Source organism: Oncorhynchus nerka, linkage group LG13, assembly GCF_034236695.1.
Source record: "Oncorhynchus nerka isolate Pitt River linkage group LG13, Oner_Uvic_2.0, whole genome shotgun sequence".
In the NCBI taxonomy this organism is placed as follows: Eukaryota; Metazoa; Chordata; class Actinopteri; order Salmoniformes; family Salmonidae; genus Oncorhynchus; species Oncorhynchus nerka.
The window spans coordinates 59,965,783-59,992,602 of record NC_088408.1 but is presented as its reverse complement, the minus strand read 5'-3'; the positions used below and the strand labels follow the sequence as shown (position 1 = coordinate 59,992,602).

The 26,820-nt window shown below is 42.1% G+C and overlaps 1 protein-coding gene across 3 annotated transcripts in view; it reads right to left on the bottom strand.

Annotated features, from left to right (window-relative positions):
• LOC115139748 (mediator of RNA polymerase II transcription subunit 27) overlaps positions 1-26,820 on the bottom strand; it is a 115,083-nt gene that overhangs the window by 50,532 nt on the left and 37,731 nt on the right. For 2 of the 3 annotated variants that reach the window (XM_065026507.1, XM_029677484.2), the window contains exons 3-4: positions 17,648-17,778; positions 5,768-5,888 (exon numbers count right to left, since the gene is read on the bottom strand). In XM_065026507.1, the coding sequence (XP_064882579.1) occupies positions 5,768-5,888; positions 17,648-17,778 (252 nt within the window). The remainder of the gene's footprint in view (positions 1-5,767; positions 5,889-17,647; positions 17,779-26,820) is intronic. The other variant, XM_029677485.2, reaches the window with a different exon arrangement.

Here is a 26,820-nt window from a genome sequence, read left to right as displayed (position 1 = left end):
TCCAATTGCCTCAAATGTCAATTAGCCTATCAGAAGTTTCTAAAGCCTTGACATAATTTTCTGTAATTTTCCAAGCTGTTTAAAGGCACAGTCAACTTGGTGCATGTAAAGTTCTGACCCACTGGAATTGTGAAACAGTGAATTATAAATGAAATAATCTGTCTGTAAACAGTTGTTGGAAAAATTACTTGTGTCATGCACAAAGTAGATGTCCTAACAGACTTACCGCCAAAAACTATAGTTTGTTAACAAGACATTTGTGGAGTGGTTGAAAAACTAGTTCTAATGACTCCAACCTAAGTGTTTGTAAACTTCCGACTTCAACTGTATGTACTTGGATTGACCAAATAGGGCTATCTTCTGTATACCACCCAAGTGCAGTCACAAAAACTATTAAGCACTATGATTAAGCTGGTTCTCATGAGGATCGCCACATGAATGGAAGACCCAGAGTTAGAGATACCAGAGTTACCTCTGCTGCAGAGGATAAGTTCATTAGAGCTACCAGCCTCAGAAATTGCAGCCGAAATAAATGTTTCACAGATTTCAAGTAACAGACACATCTCAAAATCAACTGTTCAGAGGAGACTGTGTGAATCAGGTTTTCCTGGTCGATTTGCTGCGAATAAACCACTACTAAAGGACATCAATAATAAGAAGAGACTTGCTTTGGCCAAGAAACACAAGCAATGGACATTAGACCGGTGGAAATCTGTCCTTTTGTTTCCAACCGCCATGTCTTTGTGAGACGTAGAGTAGGCGAACGGATAATCTCTGCTTGTGTGGTTCCCACCGTGAAGCATGGAGGAGGCAGCGTGATGGTGCTTTGCTGGTGACACTGTCTGTGATTTATTTAGAATTCAAGGCACACTTAACTAGCATGCCTACCACAGCATTCTGCAGTGACACACCATCACATCTGGTTTGCACTTAGTGGGACTATCATTTATTTTTCAACAGGACAAAGACATAAAACACACCTCCAGACTGTGTAAGGGCTATTTGACCAAGAAGGAGAGTGATGGAGTGCTGCATCAGATGACCTGGCCTCCACAATCACCCGACCTCCACCCAATTGAGATGGTTTGGGAGGAGTTGGACCGCAGAGTGAAGGAAAAGCAACCAACAAGTGCTCAGCATTATGTGGGAACTCCTTCAAGGCTGTTGGAAAAGCATTCCAGGTGAAGCTGGTTGAGAGAATGCCAAGAGTGGGTTGTGCCATGGCGGAGATCTTTGTGGACTATACTCGGCCTTGCCTCAGGATGGTAAGTTGGTGGTTGAAGATATCCCTCTAGTGGTGTGGGGGCTGTGCTTTGGCAAAGTGGGTGGGGTTATATCCTCCCTGTTTGGCCCTGTCCAGGGGGGGGGGGGGGGTCATCGGATGGGGCCACAGTGTCTCCTGACCCCTCCTGTCTCAGTCTCCAGTATTTATGCTGCTGTAGTTTATGTGGCGGGGGGCTAGGGTCAGTTTGTTATATCTGGAGTACTTCTCCTGTCCTATCCGGTGTCCTGTGTGAATTGAAGTATGCTCTCTCTAATTCTCTCTTTCTCTCTTTCTTTCTCTCTCTCGGAGGACCTGAGCCCTAGGACCATGCCTCAGGACAGCTTGGCATGATGACTCCTTGCTGTCCCCAGTCCATCTGGCCGTGCTGCTACTCCAGTTTCAACTGTTCTGCCTGTGATTATTATTATTTGACCATGCTGGTCATTTATGAACATTTGAACATCTTGGCCATGTTCAGTTATAATCTCCACCCGGGACAGCCAGAAGAGGACTGGCCACCCCACATAGCCTGGTTCCTCTCTAGGTTTCTTCCTAGGTTTTGGCCTTTCTAGGGAGTTTTTCCTAGCCACCGTGCTTCTACACCTGCATTGCTTGCTTTTTGGGGTTTTAGGCTGGGTTTCTGTACAGCACTTTGAGATATCAGCTGATGTACGAAGGGTTATATAAATACATTTGATTTGATTTGATATGAAGAGTGTGCAAAGCTGACAAGGCAAAGGGTGGTTACTTTGAAGAATCGTAATATCAAATATATTTTGATTTGTTAAACACTTTTTTGGTTACTACATGATTCCATGCGTTTTATTTAATAGTTTTGATGTCTTTACTAGCAAGCAGTCATCGTCATGAATCACGTCGACAATCTACTGGCAAATCCTTTTCAATCCTTGTCATAGAGGAATTATAAATATAACATATCTTTGCTAATTACAAGTTGGAAATCGCAAATCCAACAATGAGTGGTTTGGAAGGAATCAGTGGCTAACTGCAAGCGTTGCAAAGCAACCACTAGCCTGCTTTTCAGCATGACTTCTGCCGCATTAAAAAAAAATGCAAACTCAGAACTGGGAAATCTCAGACTTCAGTGAGTTAAAGAGAACTAGAAACTCGGAAAACTGGGAAAATACGTTTTCAATGGTCATCCAACTCAGAATTCCAAGTTGGGAACTCGGGCCTCTTTCTAGAGCTCCGACTTGAAGATCACTGAGTCATGATCCGACACCGTTTTGTGCCAGGCCAGCTAGTTAACATTAGCCTACTATCTAGCTACATATTGAACTTCCATCATCTCAGGCTAGAGGCACAATGTATGAATTTATGGTTGGATCATAATCACCATTATAATCATTGGCCAGTACAGAGAATTAAGTAAAACCACAAATCCAAATTTCCATCCATGGCTAATTTAGGAAAGGAACCATTTTAGCTAGCTAGCCAGACACAACTAGATGCAACAATTCAAGTTCTGTGAATTACGTTTTACGTCTTATACTAAAATGGATTAAGATAATTTCCCCCCTCATCAATCTACACACCATACCACATCACGACAAAGCAAAAACTGGTAAAAAATTCAAAATAAAATAAATAAATATGACATTTACATAAGTATTCAGACCCTTTACTCAGTACTTTGTTGAAGCACCTTTGGCAGCGATTACAGCCTCGAGTCTTCTTGGGTTTGATGCTATAAGCTTGGCACACCTGTACTTGGCGAGTTTCTCTCATTCTTCTCTGCAGATCCTCTCAAGCTCTGTCAGGTTGGATGGGGAGCACAGATATTTTCAGGTCTCTCCAGAGATGTTTGAGCCAGTTCAAGTCTGGGCTCTGGCTGAGCCACTCAAGGACATTCAGAGACTTGTCCCAAAGCCACTCCTGTGTTGTCTTGGTTGTGTGCTTAGGGTCATTGTCCTGTTGGAAGGTGAACCTTCTCCCCAGTCTGAGGTCCTGAGCGACACTCTGGAGCAGGTTTTCATCAAGGATCTCTCTGTACTTTGCTCTGTTCATCTTTCCCTCAATCCTGACTAGTCTCCCAGTCCCTGATTGGTGGAGTGCTGCAGAGATGGTTGTCTTTCTGGAAGGTTCTCCCATCTCCATAGAGAAACTCTGGAGCTCTGTCAGAGTGACCATCGGGTTCTTGGTCGCCTCCCTGACCAAGACCCTTCTCCCCCGTTTGCGGAGTTTGATTGGGTGGCCAGCTCTAGGTAGAGTCTTGGTGATTCCAAACTTCTTCCATTTAAGAATGATGGAGGCCACTGTGTTATTGGCGACCTTCAATGCTGCAGAAATGTTTTGGTAGCCTTCCCCAGAACTCTGCCTCGACACAATCCTGTCTCGGACAATTCCTTCGACCTCATGGCTTGGTTTTTGCTCTGACATGCACTGTCAACTGTGGGACCTTAAATAGACAGGTGTGTGCCATTCCAAATCATGTCCAATCAATTGAATTTATCACAGCTGGACACCAATCAAGTTGTAGAAACATCTCAAGGATGATCAATGGAAACAGGATGCACCTGAGCTCAATTTTGAGTCTCATAGCAAAGGGTCTGAATACTTATGTAAACAAGCCATTTCAAGCCAGATTTTGTACATGATTTTTCTGACATGAAATTGTTTAGTGCAAATCCAACTGTTGTATTCTAGGTGCAGTACATGAAAAATGTCAAAAACGTTGGGTGAAGAGAGATTTGTACAACAATGTTTGCAAGTCAATTTCTTTTAACCAATGTTCCCATTCATTGCATTTTACATGCAGGCCTGTGTATTTTACAGGAAGGGAGCTATAATCGTCAATGTCATGATGTCCAGTTGCTAGAATATTACATGGGAAATTCATGCTTAGTGTATCATTTACAATGTTATAATGCGTGTTACTGGTGATTTCTATCCTTTGGTGGGCAAATTTCACAACTTAATTTACTCAACACATTCACAAATGGTGGTTTTGATCACAGTTTTGAGGTTTAGGTTGATTGATGTTCATAGCTAGCTAGCAGCACAAGCAACCAAATCTCTCTTCACCCACCATCAACACCAACATTCTCTGCAATCTTTCTCCAGGCCATTGACCTTATGATTTTGTCTCTGTATTCTAGCAAAGCGACATTATATAGAATTTGAAAACCAAGACACAGCGATGATTGGCTTTCCACCATCTTTACTGGTTGTGCATGCCCGGAACTAATGACAGGTGGAACTATGTTTCAAGAACAGAAGATTTTCAAGCAAACATCTGCTCCACCTGTCGTGTGCAATTTGCATAAAGTAGAGAAGAGCTGACTTTGCGCACTGCTCCAATGTATCAAATGTACATGTAACCAAAGAAGACTTAAGGGTCTGCATCCCCGCTCGCCATCATGGCTAAATTATATTTTCAAAACTGATGGAAGAATAGATGCACAGGAAGAGTGGACGGAGAGAAGCAGGTGAGTGATAGCTGGAAGAGGATGTGGCTGGCTGATCATAGCTGCCGTACGTGAGATGTGCGTGACTTTTGAAGTGGACATTTCTCGCCTCGAGTTTAATAAGAATAGTTGTTGCTTAAAAAATGTAACTGAATTTAAAAACAAAATTTACTTTGTAACATTTTTATAACAGGCGCCAGTTTGGTTTCTTTAGACTTGTATGTCCGAAATATTTGGTAATATCATATGAAATGGTACTACAGTATTCTAAAACGTTGGTATCGTAATGATCATAACGTTTTGGTACCGTGATATTACTGTGGTACCAGTATACCGTGCAACACTAGGAGACACACACCTGTCAGTAATATGTGGACATGATTTTGAACATAATCATCATGGTAGGGCATTTTCTGTGGTAAGAGACAGTAAAGAAGAGCAGCTGTGTAGTTCTGTGGTATGTTTCTGTAGAGCAGCGCTCCACCACACATCCCAGGGAACCATGTTAATAATTACAGGTAGTATTAATATTTAACACGACAAGTCTTCTTTGAATCCTTAAGCACTTTGTTGAAATAAAACTTGGAGCAAAGCAGAGCTGAGTGAGAAGCTAGTGTTGGTCAGACGATTGAAGAGGTTTCTCTATATTCTACCTCTTGCATGAACAGAAATCGTACAGTAAGTACCCTTTCATCTGCACTGTACATAACAATCATTGGTCAAGAAACTCAACCCAGTTCCTCCATCATGGTTTTCTTGTCAAAGAATGTACACATAATAATAGCTCAGAAGTTTTGTATCTTTTGGCATTCATGGTCAGCAACCTGCACTTGGCCAGGGCACCCACCATCCCGCTATCCGATGGAGGAAAAACTGCATGCATATCTTGCATTTCAGTGCTCTTTTGTGGATATTGTTGACACCATGCAAATATCATCTTGGTCAGCTTGTTTATATATTTATATTGGGAGGTGCCCTCCAAATTTCAATAATTGTTCAAATGTTGAAAGTGAGCGAAGCAGAACGTTTTGAAGCAGAGAAGTGTTTGATGCCCGGTGGTGAGGAGGAATCTTACCAGAAGTACTGCCGATGTCCCATTGGGTCGGAAGAGTTCAATCGACATGTCTGGGAACATCCGGCCGATCCTCGATATCACGTCATCCACATACCTGGAGGAGGAGAAAGTCCATTTTTGCCTTTTGGAAATGAACAACAAACAGGTTTCAAACTACAGCAATCCACAGTCCTAGAAAAGCAAAATGTCCTGCTGTGTTATTGACGTGTAGAGTCTAAACGGTTTAGGTCACGTTTCTTTTCTTAACAAATATTTTGGATGATTTACACTTGAAATTATTCAACATCTGAAGCGCAGTTGAATCAATGTTTTCCTCATGTTAATCAATGGTTTCAAAGAAACAAATTCCCAACTGATAAAAATTAGTCTGATAATACTAATGACCCACATCAGCCACTCACCCATCCCTAATCAAACAAACATGTGACGCATGCACTCACACACACTTCTAACTCTGTACATAATAGTAGCCTTACTGGCCAGGCTACTCTGTCATCTTGTAGGATCCTTGCTCCTTTAGAAGGCACACGACAGCAGCAGCAGCTCTCACATCAATGCCACAGATAGACAGACAGTCATGGCTATGAGGGACAGACACTGAGCTTTAACAGGGTTTCTCAGTCTGGTTGACCCCCATACCTCCCAAACATCAATCCACTTGCACCCTTAAACCTTTGCCAGGGGGACCCTGTTAACTGTCAGCGCTGCTAGGGATCATTTTTAACCTGGACTGCGAGGCCACAAGTGCTTGCATGCTAATCGAAATATAATGAGAATCTTGTTAGCCATGAGCCATCGACAGACCTAAGGATGTCATTCAAAATAGACATGAAAAGAAAATCTCATATTAAGAAGGACTTTAAAAGTCATACAGAAGTCAAGAGACCCACAATCACGTAATTACCATTTTTGACCAACAAGTACAGAAGTTCACTGGTGTGTTCTCGCACACCGTAAGCACATGCACATCAAACTTTAGGTCTACATTCTCACTATGTGCATTGGGATGAACATAGGCAGTAGAGTTGTTAAATGGAGATTCAGAACTCTCAATTGCCGGCCACTGTAGGGTGCCAGACTGCCAGACAGTTACACGACAAGACTTGTTCTTACATTTAGCTGCTTAATAATTCATCTTGAGAGTGAAACTCATTTAACAACAACACAAAACAACACAGTCAAATCAGTGTAGTAAATTCAAATCTCCCGAGGCGTTGAAGAACCTACTTGGCATTCTGGGCTAGGAGTTCCAAGTTCCAGTTCCAACCAAACCGAGATATTTAAGCCTGACCAAAACATCCCTGGTACATGGTTCAACATTGAGAACTTCAGTGTAACTACCCTGTACAGAAACAACTACCTCCATTTCTTAACCTTAGAAGAACAACACTTGGATGGATGGCTGCATCCAGTCTCCATGTAAAAGTTCACTTCCCTAAGTCAAACCCTGCAGCATGGGGATACTCATTTAGAATAACCCTAAGTACTTGTTATGAAGCTGCTCCTTAAATACAAAACGTGGATGGGGTTGAGAGTGTCAAATACAGATATCTTTTTGTTCTAATACTTGTCATCCTTTTGCTTCTTCTTAATCTCACTGAACACTAGACTACACATAGAAGGGCACTAGTCTGCATTGCGTTTTCTCTTTGAGCCTGTAATTTTGTAGGCAAAATTAAGATATGGCATAGGGGAGGTGGATGGATATTTATTGAGACTACGGGTGATATTTCGTGTCCATATCATATCTCATAACTTTTCTTAACTATTTTGGAGATCATTATTTATGTGTATTGGGAAACTGTGAGATCTGCCATGGCTGTAGTGATCACAACTAGAGGTCGCCCGATTAATTGGAATGGCCGATTAATTAGGGCCGATTTCAAGTTTTCATAACAATCGGAAATCAATATTTTTGGGCGCCGATTTGCATATATTTTTTTTATACCTTTATTTAACTAGGCAAGTCAGTTAAGAACACATTCTTATTTTCAATGACGGCCTAGGAACTGTGGGTTAACTGCCTCGTTCAGGGGCAGAACGACAGATTTTCACCTTTTCAGCTCGGGGATCCAATCCAATGCAATAACGACCTGCCTCTCTCTCATTGCACTCCACAAGGAGACTGACTGCCTGTTATGCGAATGCAGTAAGCCAAGGTAAGTTGCTAGCTAGCATTAAACTTATCTTATAAAAAACAATCAATCATAATCACTAGTTAACTACACATGGTTGATGATATTACTAGATATTATCTAGCGTGTCCTGCGTTGCATATAATCTGACTGAGCATACAAGCATACAAGTATCTAAGTATCTGACTGAGCGGTGGTATGCAGAAGCAGGCGCGTAAACATTTATTCAAACAGCACTTTCGTGCGTTTTGCCAGCAGCTCTTCGTTGTGTGTCAAGCATTGAGCTGTTTATGACTTCAAGCATATCAACTCCCGAGATGAGGCTGGTGTAACCGAAGTGAAATGGCTAGCTAGTTAGCGCACGCTAATAGCGTTTCAAACTTCACTCGCTCCTAGCCTTGGGGTGGTTGTTTCCCTTGCTCTGCATGGGTAACGCTGCTTCGATGGTGGCTGTTGTTGTTGTATTGCTGGTTCGAGCCCAGGGAGGAGCGAGGAGAGGGACGGAAGCTATACTGTTACACTGGCAATACTAAAGTGCCTATAAGAACATCCAATAGTCAAAGGTTAATGACATACAAATGGTATAGAGGGAAATAGTCCTATAATTCCTATAATAACTACAACCTAAAACTTCTTACCTGGGAATATTGAAGACTCATGTTAAAAGGAACCACCAGCTTTCATATGTTCTCATGTTCTGAGTAAGGAACTGAAACGTTAGCTTTCTTACATAGCACATACTGTACTTTTACTTTCTTCTCCAACACTTTGTTTTTGCATTATTTAAACCAAATTGAACATGTTTCATTATTTACTTGAGGCTAAATTGATTTTATTGATGTATTATATTAAGTTAAAATAAGTGTTCATTCAGTATTGTTGTAATTGTCATTATTACAAATACCTGTTTTTTTAATCAGCCTTTTTTTTGGTCCTCCAATAATCGGTATCGGCATTGAAAATCATATTCGGTCGACCTCTACTCACAACAAATGTGGCCCTGATGAGAGAAAATAGTCTAAAGATGGCAGCATGGGTGTATTCGGTGGCGTAAAACATAAATGGCGTAAAAGGTGTTCAGTCGCTGTGGACTGCACAGCCAATATTCTGTCAAATTGTCTTGTTGGAAGGGCACCCTCCTGCACTGATTGGCTAAAGTTTGGAAGCCATCATCGACAGCCAACAATTTTATTCAACATTTAGAACTCGCCACCATGTCCCCAACTGTGCGGAACACACTGCAGAGGTGGCAGGTGATTGTGGGACATCATCATGTAGCCAGTGTTGTCTCTAAGAATTTTTGCAGCAGTCATAACCGGCAAAATACATTTTGTGTGTGTGGAACAAACAACCGACTGAAGACAGGACGGCGTACGGTTGAGTCTGTTTCGGCCATAACATGGACTCTTAACTGCTGAAACTTTGTTGTTCCTTGCTGAAACAAGTAAGTAAACAAGTCTTTGGTTGCCTAGGCAACGCCCCCCCCCCACAATGGAGCAGTAGCACACATAGAAATAGAATGAATAGAATGGACTTTGAAGTTGGAACCATAGAAATCCTATTAAATTACTAGAGAGGCTATGTCACAAACACTCAAAGTTCCAGAATACTCCCAGTCGGTATTAGATAGAATGTCACGGCCCTGACCGCATGTGGGGTAAAACAACCTGCGGTTACCCCATTGGCTCACAGCAAAACCGTTACCCTTTTCAAACACAATTATCTTGTGGTCTGCTTGTTTTAGTCAATTACAAAACTACATTTAAGAAAAGTACATGTCTAAAGATTACTTTTCAACTAGGGCTGTGCCGACATGGCCATACTTGTACTCATATCCGCAAATTGACAGTTGATAGTCGGATCGGATGATACTCATGAATGAAAAAGTGTTTTAATATTCCTAAATAGATTTTGGCAAAATACCTCCCTGCAGGTTCTCACTGCAAAATAGCTGCAGATTAGGAGTAGCACGTGGAGGGGTGGGTGGGTGTGTATGAATGTACAGTACCAGTCAAAAGTTAGGACACACCACCTCATAAAAGGGTTTTTCTTTATTTGGACAATTTTCGACATTATCAAAACTATGAAATAACACACATGGAATCAAGTAGTAACCCAAAAAGTGTTAAATCAAAATATATTTGAGATTCTTCAAAGTAGCCACCCTTTGCCTTGATGACAGCTTTGCACACTCTTGCCACGTGTGTCCAAACTTTTGACTTGAACTGTATGTATGTGTGTCTGTACGTACGTGAGTGTGTCTGTCTGCCCTCAACTTGCAGCGGACAGCCAAGTTTGCTGTCACTCAGTAATAATTAGCATTAGCGTCTCTTTTTTCAGATCACGGATAATTACAAAAAAATGCTCAGATCATAATCGTATCCAGAAAATTGCACATACCCATTATGACACTTGTTTTGTCCGAGCACTGGGCACACACCCGTATTTTCCACATTGTCTGCTCCCGAGCGACCTCACTACTTAGAAAAACGTAATATTGAAGGGCTTCGCTCATACCCCTTTTCCATGATGGTGCTAGCAGCCACGTGAGTGAGTGCTAGCTAGATAACCAAGACCAACAACACAAACAAACGGACTATACAGCTACAAGTAATGAGCGGAGTTTCAAACAGACTAAACAAGTTAAATGTCTTACTTGTGATGAAATGTTTTCCACACACATAGCTACTTGGACACAGTGTCCCACGTCAAATAGCCTGAAGCCAAATAGCTCTTCTTGCAGGCTCACTTTCCATATGTGGGAGCATTGTGAACCGTAGTTTGGGATTTTGGAACTGGTTAAATGTACATCAGAGATGGGCAACTGGCGATTATAATTACTAATTGGGTTCATGTCCATTCTAATTCCTAACTCCATGGTTGGAACCTCTAACTCTGCCAATTTGACTGATAAACTCATGATTATACTCGCAATGGCTGCCTGGTATTGTGATGCAATCATTTCCATGGTAATGTAGAATGATAATTCAAATGATGTTAACTGATGTGTCTCATGCAATGGAATGTATTTTTTTGTAATGTCATTTGAGTTGAATCAACAAATCACAGCACATATTTTTTCACGTACACTATATATACAAAAGTATGTGGACAAACATGGACGGTAGAATGACCTTACTGAAGAGCTCAGTGACTTTCAACATGCCACCTTTCCAACAAGCCAGTTCGTCAAATGTATGCCCTGCTAGAGCTGCCCCGGTCAACTGTAAGTGCTGTAATTGGAAAGTGGAAAAGTCTAGGAGCAACAACGGCTCAGCCGTGAAGTGGTAAGCCACACAAGCTGATAAAACGGGACCGTCGTATTTTACTTCCTGCTTTGCTCCTACACCTCGCAATGGCCGCCAGTCAACCCATTATGCCATCATTGACTTGAATGGGGATACCTGTTCTAATAATTATATTTCAATTCCAGCACATGCAGTCAGGGTCAAGATATTGAACTTAAGAAGCAAAGTGTCATTGGCCACATCATGATGATGTGTTTTGCATCATATGAGAACTTGAGTGGTGACATGCAAAACATGCTGGTACTGTATCAACAGTGGACTAATTGCAAAAATAGCAAAAAACTGTTTTTAAAACAGCAAAAGTGAGTGAAATTTCCCTCTAGAATATCTACAAGTCATTTGGGCTTCTTTGAATTAACCTTGTAATTTAAATGCAAAGTTAATGAACACAAAGGGAAGTTATGTTACATAGTTTAAGAATCCACTGTGAAGAGTGTCTTGAATGTGAATGCTCCAGATTACCATTAGGAGCCGCTGAGCAGGTGAAAACCGTCAAAAAGTCTTTGAAAAGTGATCTGCGAGTACCAAGACAAATCGGATCTAGCGCTGTTTCATGACGGCGAATTATAACAAAGAGAGATGACAAACAACAACTGACAGACTGGTATCAGCTTGCCAGAGTGTTTGGGGATGGAGCCTAACATTTCTCTTACACCTGCAAATGTTGCAGTTGATTATGAGGAGTGGTCAGATATTCCCTCGCTTGTGACTGCATGGCTCACTGAGATGAATACTGATAAATCAGAGCCGTCTGACTTGCTGTTCAGTCTAATCAGGGATCACTGATGACTGAAATTTCATCCTCCTCAACTCTACTGTGTCGCAATGCAGCACCGGAAACAGGATGCCCAGAGCCAAACAAGTGTCTGCATGCCAATGACTAGGCCTTAATTCACTAATTCAAACATTTATGAATTGTTATAGTATAATCTGCATGACAAATATATCCAAATATCACCTGAATTAAAAAAGAAGTGGACGGTGTCTGATCAAGTCCGTTGTCATGACGTTGGCCTGGGGGTAGGTTTATGACAGTCATAAATACCTCTTCACCCCCTTTTTCCTCTCTCTACCCTACTGATGTTACATTTGCAAACACCTTGGTTAATATAGAGATTCTGGGAACATCAGAAGGTGGGGGAAATGAACTATATTCTGGTAATCCGACCAATTGAACATATGCGGTGGTACTTAATGAATATGATGTCAGTTCGTTTGTCATCTGAGACATTCTCATCAATGATAAGATGACAAACTCTACAGTGGAAAGTCTACACATCAGAGTTATCGGATTCACATGGAATTGTTGTTCAATTTAAATGTTTGAATATGAAATTATTCGTGGTAACTACAGCTACGACAGAGCCTGGATTTGAACCAGGATCTCTAGTGGCACAGCTAGCACTGCGTTGCAGTACCTTAGACTGCTGAGCCAAAAAGATAACTTTTTAAATCAACTTCGACAAGCTTACCCAAAAGCAGCAAAAAGTAAGCCTGGTTTACATTTAACAGCCAATATAATAACAGACGAGAGGAGGAAAAACGAGCCAGTTTTAGAATGTTGTGTTGTGGAACGAATAACTGACTGAAGATGGGATGGCCCGGCATTAAAAAAGATGACAAGTACAGTTGAGTCATTTTCCACAATAAAATTGATTCTTTACAACGTGATAAAATGTTCCCCATTCAACCCAACGTCTGCAGCAGAACATGCAGTTAGAAGCGGAGGAGAAGAGAGAATGGGGGACTTTTTTCCCCCTTTCTACTAAAAACTATTATAATGGTGACCGTGGTCATACGCCTGACAAATAACCGGAAATTCCATGACGGTCACAGCCCTACCATTAGGAAGTTATCACCCCAGTTACAATGGGATGTTACATTCAGAGACCAATGTGAAAAATGTCTTCTACATGTGTTTGGGAAATGTTCCACCTCCTATGTTAATATGAGTGGGGCCGGTGAGTTTGTGTGATGCTTGTGACAGGGCCAGACCTAAGAGAGAAGTGCAGTGGGGATGGCTCCTAATCAGGCCGCCAATTTCCCGGCGGCATCGACGGCCCCCCCTTCTGTGGCTGTAAATGCCCCCTGAAAAAAGCAATGCCTTGCGGCCAAAGTGGCCAGTGTGCCCTTGGGCTGAATAATTATAATTCACTTCTCCCAGTTGCCATTCGGTGTGCTCCCGAAGCAGCTCTCATTCACACGGCTCTCTCAGATAGAGTATTGAAATTCTTATTAGCCAATGCCAGTCACGTGATTGGGTCGTTCTCACAGGCATCGCAGCTCCAAAGTACAAGTGAAGACCGGACACATCGGGGATGCAGCAGCGCGCGTCCTTCTTATTGAATTCCGAGGCACACACTGAACTGTCCACATTTACTTTTCCTCAGCCAACAAGATGAGTAACAAACAGTAAAATCACTAGCGTATGCCAATCTACTATCTCCCATAGTACAACAGTTGACCTATTCTATTGGTCAGCTTGTCGTTCTGTGTGAGAAATAAATATTCCTAACAGACTCTGGGACAGTTGTGGGCCGATAGATCCCACATTCATACAACCACTGCACATATATATATATATTTCTAAAGCAATGACGCTGATGCAACAAAATCAGGACGTTTAGCTTAAAATGCTGATAAACTATTATTTATTCACATTATAAGCGCAGCAATGCGCACACGGCAGTAGGCTATACACGCAAACGTTACAAAATGCAATTAGCGAGAAAACATAATCGTTTGTAAAAGCGCACTGCCAGTGTGAGCGGTTTCATGGGACACAGAGGAAAATATCCTTTAGAAATGTAGAAAGAGGGAAGATCTAAAGATGCAACAACTAGCATGGGTTGTTAATATGACTAAGATTGTGTCTTTGGCTGCTGGACAACGAAAGAAAGTTGATTTGAAAACTAATACAACATGAGAGAAATACTTTTTCAATGGCATTTGAGGAAGTGATTAGAAAATAACTCAACATTCCTATGGTCGGGAATTTGGCTAGGCTACTTTGAAACAAGGTAAGACATGCCTCCTAAAATAAAAAACATCCAGGTTTTAAACAATTATGTTTATGGTTAAATGGTTTTAAAATGATGACTGCCTCTGCTCAAATTGCAATGTGGGTGATGTTGCGGTACACAACAAGCACTGTCATTTCTCTCTTATCGGAACAAACAGTGCCTCAAGTATGTTGACACAATCAAGCATTTAGGCGTTAATATTAATTATACTACATTATATTTATCAAACATGACTGGCGTTATAAGCTATATACAGTATATGTAATTAAAAGTCTCATTAAACTTTGGCTATATTTTCCGGTGCCTCTCATGTCAGCATCGGTGTGGACATGAGATACTGTAGCCAATACGCATAGTCTATCACCTACACTTTGACATGTAGGCAAATTATTCATGTACATTTACATACACATACGTTTTTAAAAGACATTTAATTTGTTATTTTGGTTTAATGGCCTTGGTGCCCTAGCAGATGGCCTTGACTCTCTGGCAGATTGGGCACCTCTTGAAGGCCAAATGGCCTTGCCCCTAAAATCACAAATTCCAGGCTTGCTCCTAATAGATCTGCTTAGCCTCTCTGTTGATGGGAATGGGCAGGCCCAAGCTGACAACGCCACTTTGAATCGATGCTCCAAGGACAAAGGCCTGTGTCCCTGGAGTGACGAACTGATCGCCGTTGGCCAACAGACGACACACCCAGCATGAGTCACTCCAAAGTGACCTTGCACCGCGCAAAGTTTCCTGGTGACTTTCCAGAAGCACAGGCAATATCCCCATATTATTATAGTGGTACCCTCCCAAAGCAAGAAATTATTTTATATCAGTTAGTCGGATTAGCTATCAAACTTAGTGGTCATCAATTTGTCTGGTCTTTGCTTTTAACAATAGAGAGCACAACTGCTCTAATTTGGTCACTGCATCTCTGAATAAACAGAGCAGCAGCTCAGATGCATGATTAACCTAAATGTGTTAACCACTTAGGACAGTATTAATCCAGATATGGGGGCTAGCTGTCTAAGGGAGGTTGGTTTAGGCATGACAAGAGTCAGTCAAAACGTGCCAGTTTAGCTGATTACATTCAGCATGACTCCATATAGAGCAGGGGTAGTCAACTTTTTCTTGCCCTGGGTGAAGCTGGTTGAGAGAATGCCAAGAGTGTGCAAAGCCGTCATCAAGGCAAAGAGTGGCTACTTTGAAGAATCTAAAATATATTTTGATTTGTTTTAACACTTTTTTGGTCACTACATGATTCCATGTGTGTTATTTCTTAGTTTTGATGTCTTCACTATTATTCTATAATGTAGGAAATAGTCAAAATAAAGAAAAACCCTTGAATGAGTAGGTGTGTCCAAATGTTTCACTGCAACTGCATGTCCAAGTCAAGAAAGCTTACCAGCAGCACTTGCCACACTGGTAGTCTAGTCGCGGGTCAGATACTCCAGTGAGATTAAGCGGCTCCAATAAGTGTAATTTGTGTGATATTAGGAGTTGAGAAATCAAATTGACATCATTAGAAAGGTATTCTCCTCTTTCCTACTGTAGGTATGCAATTCCCCCAAAATGTATTCGGTTGTTGTTAGCGATATTCCTAATTGATAGTGTTCTGACCATGAACTGTTTCGGCAAATTCAGACTAATAGAATATTGCCACTTCACTTAAGATCCGCAGAGCTACGCATCCTATGGCTTAGGCGGTCCCCCCACAAAACACATGAACAACCAGACATTGATTGATTGGAGACAGCTTGTGTCAGTTACAGAACATTTCCTAGGATTTTCTACCAGCAGAAAACCCAAGTGGATCACGCTGGAAATAACTGAAAAAACACAGTGCCTCAAAAAGTGTCCCAAAACTCCTGACCCTTTCCATACTGTATGCATCTGTTGATGCCAAAGCCACATCACCATCAATGTCTTAGCATGATGCCTGCTAGTTAGCAGTCCGATGTCTTCTATTATCTGTTAATCTCTTCAGCATCCAGTCTTAGATCACGACTCCTGCATAACAAACCTATTACGTGTCTAGTGTCGGACTAATAGGCTATCAGATTGTATAACCTGGTATCTCCATACCTATACCAAGATCGTTTTCAAGGCTGACAAAGCAGATTCGACTTGAACAATCAAATATGCCAATCTCTAATAGCCTGCCATTGATCTACTCTCCAACAGGAATGTGTCTACTCAGGACTTGACTACTTGGTAGCTAAAGTGTCTGCATAAACCCAATATCATATCATCTATATTCATTTACGACCACAACATTTATTTGTTATACCATAATTACACTGTGCACTTTCTGGGGCATTTCTGTACATATAGAAGAACGCAGGACGAAAACAGCTGGCAATGCAGGAGGGTGGATGCAAAAAAAACTTAAAAGCCACCTCGCATGAAGGTTGTGCTGCATAATTCATGCGCTGGGTGCTCCTTTTAGAAACGGCAAATTCATCAGGACAATGACGTTTGACAGAGGAGCCGCTGGTTGGCTTCACCTTGCTCCGCTCTTCACCTCGCTCTCTTCCTGTGCTGTACGGAGCCATTAGAGTTCCCCAAAGCCCAGAGTCACCCCTCCTGTACAACGCAGGAAACCGACCAGTGAGAAGCTGCTCCGGGAAGATTTACAGTGACAGCCGTGCCTTCCCTGTTCTCCACTATTGATATTTCCTTTTACATCCAGAGTGCAGACACTTTACAGAGCGACGCCGGCCCTACCTCCCATGCCAAAAACTTCTAAAATGCCAGATGGGAAATATGGGGGAAAATGTCACCCAAACCCAGTGAATCTGACATTTTGTGAGGATCTTTCTTTATTGACAAGGGGTGTTAGGGTGAACAGAACAGTGCACCAGGTGCCTTTTCCACACATTCTACAAACCTCATCTACCCGAAGGACTTTAAATTATATAAAAGTCGCACAATAACTTGCACTGTAAAATAACATTATGAAAAGAGTAGCCCATGTCTTTCAAAAGGCACACTGACAAACATTTATGAAAAAAGGTGGGACATTTCTAAGACCAGGGTACAATGCCACACTGATGCCACACTATCCATAAGAGCCCAACACACAATGTATTTCAGATTGTGTAGCAGCTATGCCAGCTGGGGACCACGCTGTTCTCTTTCCTTCACCCACTGTTTCATCATCCATTGGGGATGTCATCCCTCAGTCCATCCATTCAGACTTTCTGCATGCCCTTCCCCCACTCTCATATCAAAGCAAGAGGTCTACGGCCCAAGAAAACAAAATAAGACAATGCACCACTTTATTACCATTATCTGATCCCTCGGGACTATGACAACAATAAACTGAAAAAAAAAAAAAATGGAGTGAGATCATTCATCTTTCAGTCACTTCTTTCCTAACTTTCAGGGAAATGTGTGAGCAGGATGACGAAGAGCTGTACTCACTGTGGTGGAAGCACCAGGGTACTGGGCTGGACTTTGGGTCTTCTCTTGGCTGATGCGCCCATTTGGTTAGCTGAGCGCTTGAGTGACTGCTGGTTGAGAAGACTGGACGCCAAGCCAGCGTGGTATTGTAACTAAATGGGGAGAGAAAAGAACAAAAAACATGCCATGTGTTAGTACAATAACTAGGCCTAAAAGGTAACATTAGGCATTAGTGAAGACAGTATCTCATTGGCTGGAATCAAGCCCACAACTCTGTGGTGTTGCAAGCCCCATGCTCTGACTCACAGATCCAATTGGAACCACGTGGTAGGCTGTGTGTCTACCGTGTGCATCCTATTAGTGGTGAGAAGGACAGGGCATTTCAGACGACACTATCGCTATTACAGGGTGGAGATCATCCTGCGCAGCCAGGCAGCTCTAAACCACATCACATCAAGCATACATGGAGAATATCCAACAGCTGACCTAGTCTGGGTCTGTTTTCGTCACTAAACCTTGAGACACTTAAAACACAGCTCCAAGGCCAACTATGTGACAGTAATGTGACAGGCGTCAGATGAAAGTTAATGAAGGTGGAAATCTGACCTTCAGTTAACCGAAACGTGACAACTTGAAAGCTGCACTACCAGTAACACCATGTATTATAATGTGTCCTCTGTTCTAGCCTCGAGCAGCCCACACAAAATCGTAAAATTCACAAGAAAACATTATTGGCAACAGAGTAGAGAAAAATAAGAAAAAATAAAAGTCATCATCAAGTTTAATTGAGACATTGTAGCCGACTGTTTTCCCAAAGCTAAATCGCAAGCCTGACAACACTCTGCTCACTTAAAAGGAGAAATATTTGGTTTTGTAGCCCAACTATATCCTCCGCTCCTGCCCACTCTGCCTCCCCCTCTCCTCCTGTCGTTGGTTTGGGAGCGATGCATGGCAAGTAAAGCAGCTCTCACTTTGATGTGGAAGCGGCAGAAGCCTGTCGGCAGCTCTGCTCCCCTTCTGATGAAACGTCGTGAAAGAGACGGAAGCTATGCAGAAGACACAGGTGTTTCAATCAGCGTCAGTCATACAGCCCAATGACTGGTATCAAATGTGACAGAAAATCCTAAAGGGACCAGAAATCCCTCTATTTGAAATTCAAAATATAAAAACTCAAAAAGTAGATGTAACATCTGGATTTATAAAACTGCTGTTATACAAGCCTGATAAACACTACTAATTTGGTAAGAATTTAGTATAATGCATTACCATAATGTTATAAGCATCTATAATAATATTTTATTAGTCAATGTATAAAAAGTTTGAAAATAGCAGATTTGATAAAACCATACTTATGCTTATGACAAGTTTTAATACCAGTATACTGCATCATATGCAGTATACTGGTATTGCCATAAAGTGTTACCACAAAAGGAGAGTAAGAAACCAAATCAACAACTACCTAAGACCATTCCCTAGGCTCTCCCCAGACTGCAGTGCAAACCGGTGGCAGGTCTCATCTGGACTGATTCCGCCAGTCATCCAGTACTTCACTTCTTTGGGGATTCTTCATAGCGCTCATGCACAGACAGAGCACTTAAATTGGGGCTCACATAATCCCGCAGCTCATTAATTGCTATTAAAATATTCCTCCTCTTGAAATAATTAGTCAAGATGTGCGGCTACAGAGCGCCGTTCACTAGGCGAGAGGCAGACTACACAGTGCTCCCCTAGCTAAATTTGGCTGACCAAAGCAGCTGTGCTAACAGGGATTTATTTTAATTGACCAAGCCTACTCTTCGTGGCTAATGAGGCTAGTTTGTAAGGCCTAGATCGTGAAGCAGCCCAGTGCTGCTGGACTGGTGCCCAGGGAAGCCCAACCTGAATGCTAAACACACTGGATAGAAATAAATAAACAAAACAACAAAGCTGCAGAGAAGATAGTGTTGCTTTAGGCCATATGTCCGATGTAGCTGAGTGCTTCCCCTACGTGCATTTAGCAGCACAAACCTACTAATTCAAGGGTTTTTCTTTATTTGTACTATTTTCTACATTATAGAATAATAGTGAAGACATCAAAACTATGAAATAATACACATGGAATCATGTAGTGACCAAAAAAGTATTAAAACAAATCAAAATATATTTTAGATTCTTCAAAGTAGCCACTCTTTGCCTTACATTTACATTTAAGTAATTTAGCAGACGCTCTTATCCAGAACGACTTACAAATTGGTGCATTCACCTTATGACATCCATGACAGTTTTGCACACTCTTGGCATTCTCTCAACCAGCTTCACCTAGAATGCTTTTCCATCAGTCTTGAAGGAGTTCCCACATATGCTGAGCACTTGTTGGCGGCATTTCCTTCACTCTGCGGTCCAACTCACCCCAAACCATCAGGTCGGGTGATTGTGGAGGCCAGGTCATCTGATGCAGCACTCATCACTCTCCTTCTTGGTCAAATAGCCCTTACACAGCCTGGCGGTGTGTTGCATCACTGCCCTATTGAAAAACAAATGATAGCGGGACTAAGTGCAAACCAGTTGGGCTGGCATATTGCTGCAGAATGCTGTGTTAGACATGTTGGTTAAGTGTACCTTGAATTCTAAATTAATCACAGCCAGTGTCACCAGCAAAGCACCCCCACATCAACTCCTCCATGCTACATGGTGGGAACCACAAATGCAGAGATTATCCGCTCGCCTACTCTGCGTCACATAAAGGCATGGCAGATGTTCACCGGTCTTATGTCCATTGCTCATGTTTCTTGGCACAAGCAACTCTCTTCTTCTGATTGGTGTTCTTTAGTAGTGGTGTCTTTGCAGCAATTCTACCATGAAGGCCTGATTCACAAAGTCTCCTCTGAACAGTTGATGTTGAGATGTATCTGTTACTTGAACCCTGTGAAGCATTTAATTTGGGCTGCAATTTCTGAGGCTGGAAACTCTAATGAACTTATCCTCTGCAGCAGAGGTAACTCTGGGTTTTCCTTTCTTGTGGCGGTCGTCATGAGTGCCAGTTTCATCATAGCGCTTGATGGTATTTGCGACTGCACTTGAAGAAATGTCAAAGTCCTTGAAATTTTCCGGATTGACTGACCATCATGTCTTAAAGTAATGATGGACTATCGTTTCTCATTGCCTATTCATTCTATTCTGGCTCTAACCAGAATAGAAAGAGGAGTGGGAGGCCCTGGTGCACAACTGAGCAAGAGGACAAGTGCATTAGAGTGTCTAGTTTGAGAAACAGACGCATCACAAGTCCTCAACTGGCAGCTTCATTAAATAGTACCCGCAAAACACCAGTCTCGACGTCAACAGTGAAGAGGCCACTTCAGGATGCTGGCCTTCTAGGCAGAGTTCCTCTGTCCAATGTCTGTGTTTGTTTGCCCATCTTCATCTTTTATTGGCCAGTTTGAGATATGGCTTTTTCTTTGCAACTCTGCCTAGAAGGCCAGCATCCCGGAGTCGCCTCTTCACTGATGACGCTGAGACTGGTGTTATAGTTCATAAGGAATTCAGTCAATTGAAATACATTAATTAGGCCCTAATATATTGATTTCACATCACTGGGAATACAGATATGCATTTGTTGGTCACAGATAGCTCTAAAAGAAAGGTAGGGGTGTGGATCAGAAAACCAGTCACTACCTGGTGTGACCACCATTTGCCTCATGCAGTGCAACATTTCCTTTGTACAGAGTTTATCAGGCTGTTGATTGTGGTATGTGGAATGTTGCCCCACTCCCCCTGAATGGCTGCGCAAAGTTTCTGGACATTGGCGGGAACTGGAACACGCTGTCGCACACGTCGATCGAGAGCATGCTCAAACATGCTCAATGGGTGATGTATCTGGTGTGTATGCAGACCATGGAAGAATTGTTTCCAGATCCTTGTGACATGAGGCCATGCATTATCATGCTGAAACATGAGGTGATGAAAGGCATGACAATGGGCCTCAGGATCTCGTCACGGTATCTCTGTGCATTCAAATTGCAATTGTGTTTATTGTCCGTAGCTTATGCCTGCCCATACAATTACCCAGTGGCGTGCCATGGGCCTGGGCCTTCAGTGAGGTCCTACACAGTCCCACCCGAATTAATCCACCTCTTATTACCATCATTATGATGCCATGGCTCTAGACACTATACATTTAGACAGAAACGCAGTATAAAACCAGGCGTTGCGTCACCTTGAAATTGACATTTTTATTCATAGAATTGCAGGGGAAGATATACCTTTTCATTGTGCAGCTCCCATTGCCCTGCGCGCTTGTTCGTTGAGCTGTAGATCCACTCGGGTGTCCCCAAAAGTTTTCAAAAGCACCATTGCTTGTAAGTGCCCAGCCGTGTCTCATTGCTGCCTTGGTTAGACAACTCAAGTTTGCAAAGCCAGTGTGGCTCCAAACACAAAATCTATCACTTGCAAATAATAGGCATTCCCAGCAGTACAGTTTGCAGTGCTTCTCGGAGCCTGTGAGCCATTGATAGCGCTCGTAGTTGGAACTTTGAAAGTGGCGAACGAACCCCTTTCTGTGACAGGCTTTGTAGCGTCGGCGTCGGGCGAACTCTCCTGACAATGTCTAACTTTTCTTGAAAAGTTTGTCTTGAGAATGGCGTTATAATTATATCCTCGACCAAATCGATATCTTCTCCTCCTTACGCCATTGTGGGTTAAAAAAACAGCTTAGTAGTACGCAAATTAATTAGTTTATCAAATTCAGTTTCCTAGTTCTGAGGTTTGCATAGACCTGCCCATGTAGGACCTGCCTCTCAATATTGGTAATCCAATCAAAAGACGTGCACGCACTACGCCTGCTAGCTGGCTCCTGTGTAACACTGGAGCCAGCCAGCAGGCGTACAATAGCCAACTCTAAAGCTGATTGGTTGACACTAAATGTTCATTTCCATTCACTTTAAGCTACAAGCGCCCGCACTGTTGCTTCTGAAGGCCTGAGGGTGGATTTTAGACCCCTGGCAACACATGATGGCTGAATATGATTGGATAAAAGATCTAACATAAAGACCAGCCCTCCAAATCTCAACCTGGGGCTGGAAGCAGCGCAACCAAGAGGAAAGCTATGAAATGAAGAGTATAACTCTTACTCTGGGGAATAATTTAATACATATTTGTGGGAAAATATATTTAAAAAGAAATTATATTCTGATGATGTTTAGGCCAGCAGAGAAGGCCTTGCTGGCCCTGACGGCCCACCACTGCAATTACCCCACCACGGGGCAATCTGTTCACAATGTTGACATCAGCAAGCCGCTCGCCCACACAATGCCATTCACACTGTCTGCCATCTGCCCGGTACAGTTGAAACTGGGATTCATTTGTGAAGAGCACACTTGGTCATTGAAAGTGAGCATTTACCCACCGACGTCAGATTACGATGCCGAACTGCAGTCAGGTCAAGACCCCGGTGAGGACAACGAGCACACAGATGGTTTCCGACAGTTTGTGAAAACCCACAGTTTCATCAGCTGTCTGGGTGGCGCAGGTGAAGAAGCCGGATGTGGAAGTCCTGTGTTGGTGTGGTTGCATGTGGTCGTGTGCCCGGTTGGACGTACCACCAAAATTCTTGTGCACCTGCGTAATGATCATGCTGTTTAATCAGCTTCTTGATATACCACACCTGTCAAGTCGATTGATTATTTTGGCAAAGGAGAAATGCTCACTAACAGGAATGTAAACAAATTTATGCACAACATTTCAACAAAATAAGCTTTTTGTGAGTATGGACATTTTCTGAGACCTTTTATTTCACCTGATGAAAAATGGGACCAATACTTGACATGTTGCATCTATATTTTAAAACTGTAAAATGCTTTAAAACTGTAACATGTTCCATCAGCCCCATAGCTAAATGTGTAGAACTGCAAGAAATTCGTTTTAAAACAGCAAACGTTTGTCTCTGCGGCCAAGAGGGCCTCTAGAAACTACCCAACCCCCCCTCGGCAGCAACATACTGTAAGGCCTACGCAATATTCAATACTACTGGCTCTGATCCCACTTCACAATATTGTTTGGGAATTCTTTCACAGAGGCACAGAAGATAATACTGAATAAAACTGTGAGCATCTTCAAAAGGGGGCAAAAAAAAACATGTATTTTTCTAACTGTTTGACAGCCTCTCTTCCCTTTTTTCAGTGAAGTTACATAACAATCCCAAAAGCCTCACATGGAAGAGAGTGGGAACAGCAGGGGGGCGTGTGAACACAACCTGGCATTATCCCCATTCAGCTCTTACACCAGCTATAGTCTCCTGCTTCCCATTCCATTCAATAAGAGCCAGCTGTTTCCGTGCCTGTCCAAGGTCCCCTACCTCCACAACTCCCTCCAACTCCTCCCCACCGAGCATAATGGGACTGGACAGCCAAAGATTTTTAACTATAGAACTAATGGGAGCATCAAAGTAAGTCTGGGGAAACACTTTCATTCACATTTTAGATTGGAACAAATGTTGATCATGTCAAAACACAAAAAGCAGGGAATTAGAGGTGTAATTTTTATTTTTGGAGGTATGGCGGTATTTGATGGTATTTTATGTTTCGGAATAATATAAGTTCTTCATGTTTTATGAGTAGCACATGACCATAGGATGGCAACAAATGAATTTTAAGTGGATATAAATGGGAATTCTCTCTTCTGATTGTTTTGCACAACACAACTGACAGTGAAGTAGTCCAATTTGAAGAACTTTTATTTGATTTAGCACGGTATCAAAATACCTTTAGACGGTATCCACCATAAAATATCTCCCAGCTCTAAGAGGGTTCATTCTGAAGACGGATTATTCATGTTGATTGTAAAAACAGATGTTACATGCAGCTAATCTGAAAATAGTTGACTTGAGTTTAACTTTGGACTGACAAAAACAGACAATGATAAATAGCTCATCCAATCTCACACATCTTCATGCGTCTCTTTGAAGTCGTAGCCTAGATGCCAGATTAAAGGCCCGATGAAAAACCTCCACCTCTACGATGAGGTCTTCTCACTGTAGTGGTTTTTATACAACTCACTATTGCTTCTGGATTTTGCCATTCACTTCTTCATCACTGGACAGTGACGATACAGTATGAATACAGTCAGATAAATCAAGCAGGCTTTGTGTCTTTCATAAGGCTGACATTGGAAATGTCCTTGGTTGGTAACTTCCAAGAGGCGGTGACAAGGGAGCAGTGAAGGAAGAGGAAATGCAGAAGACAACATGCACCGAGAGAGAGTTGTAGACAGGCAGTTGTACTGCTGTCATAGGTTTAATTCATCTTTAAATATCAGCCACAGAGTTTCAGGTTGAAGGCTTTTTTTCTGGGACGTATTTCTCATAAATCAGGGTAATCTGAAACTGCAAATAAGATCGGTCATATTCCTCCCAGGAAACTAATTTGGGTTTAAACAAGTTTCTACTGGCTGTGATTGAACAAGGAGACGCAGCGGTGTGACAGTGCAGCCGCGTTTTAATAAGAGCCTAACTGCCAATGACCGCTGCCAGAATGGCTGTGAACACATTTTCCTTTATTATTATTATTATTTTTTTAAATCATCAAAATGTTTTACTCATAAAAACTGAAATGGAGATTCGTACTTACAGCATAGAGGAATTTTAACAAAGGTAGCACTTGGTTCTCAGAAACAACAGGGCCGTGCAAATTGGTGAGGCAACAGGCACTGGCAAATGCAACAGGCACTGGCAAATGCAATAGGTACTGGCAAATGCAATTGACAAAGTGTGCTGTGAAAGATTGAAATATTCTTTCTAAAAGAAGATCGACTGAAAATCCTCATGTCCACGAGTTCAATGCAACTTGTAGGCTAGTCGTAGGAGTAAAACACATTGAAAATAATAATAAATCCTAGGCGAAAGAGTCTTTCTGAAAACATCAGACATGAGCAGTTACAGATGAATGTGTGGTATTCAGAAAACAAAATATTAGGAATCTGTTATCAAAAGGTCCCCTGCCGTCCTGAACTTTTTTAATAAGGAATTAGCAGGCGAAAGCAAACACAGGCGACTTGTTCTCTAAGCTTTATAGTCCCTTGTCTGAGAACTAATAAGGGATCCAAGCCAGCAAAGTTCGAACATCAAACATCTTTTCTCTGAGCAGCATATTTTCAAAAGGTCGCTGCTTTTTAAAAGTTGATTCTCCCTCCCCCTCGCAGTCCAGATCTTTCAGACTGACCAGCCTATTAGTTGGGCCTTTTGCAGCAATCTTGCAGATATGTGCTCCATCATTACCGGCAGGGCAGAGCCGTGGTATGTGGAGGCGAGCTTTCTGCTCTCTGGTCCTAACATGGGTAAGGGGCTGAGCCCCGCCATTTGTCTGACTTGACATCCTTGTTCAACAGATGATTAAGACTTACAACCTGCTGATGGAATATTGGGATTGTGCAGAGAACAAAACAATCAGACTAGTTCACAGAGAAAGATACTGGCATTAGTAATGACATTAGGAGAGAAATATGCTGTACACAAGGAAAGTTATTAGACAAGGTTTTTTACCATCGGCAAGTGAGGTTGTTAAAAAAGGCACACTATTACTGCATTCTAGCATTGCATTCTAATGCATAAAACGATATGCTGAATTGAATTTCAATGCAGCAGTACAAGATGTGAACCTTTTCACTAATTGAATTAAATGCAAGTGAATGGCGTAAAGTCTAGAGAGGGATTTTTTGAGATCGATAACATCAATGTGTAATTTGCTATCGGACCAATTTACAGAAAGGTAGGACTAAGAGGTCAGACACACTGAGAAATATGTCTGCCAGTAGGTACTTAGCACTGTAGGAGGCCATTCCTTCTCTTGCTACTACAAAAGATGTACCTGCTGCGTACCGACCTGGTGCAGATTAACCTTTCTACTTGTAGAATCACAATGCTTGGCAATGGCCAACAACTTGACTTTAAAACAATCAGAGAGCAGGGGGACTTGGAAAATAAAATAAAAAGGAGAAAAAGAGCACCTTTTCCCTTTTAATCACAATTGTTCTAACTAAAACAATAAAGCTCCATAACACCATAACAATATTGTCACGTCCTGACCTTAGTTCCTTTTTAATGTCTCTATTTTGGTTTGGTCAGGGCGTGAGATGGGGTGGGCATTCTGTTTTGTTCTGTGTGTTGTATTTCTATGTGTTTGGCCTGGTATGGTTCCCAATCAGAGGCAGCTGTCAATCGTTGTCTC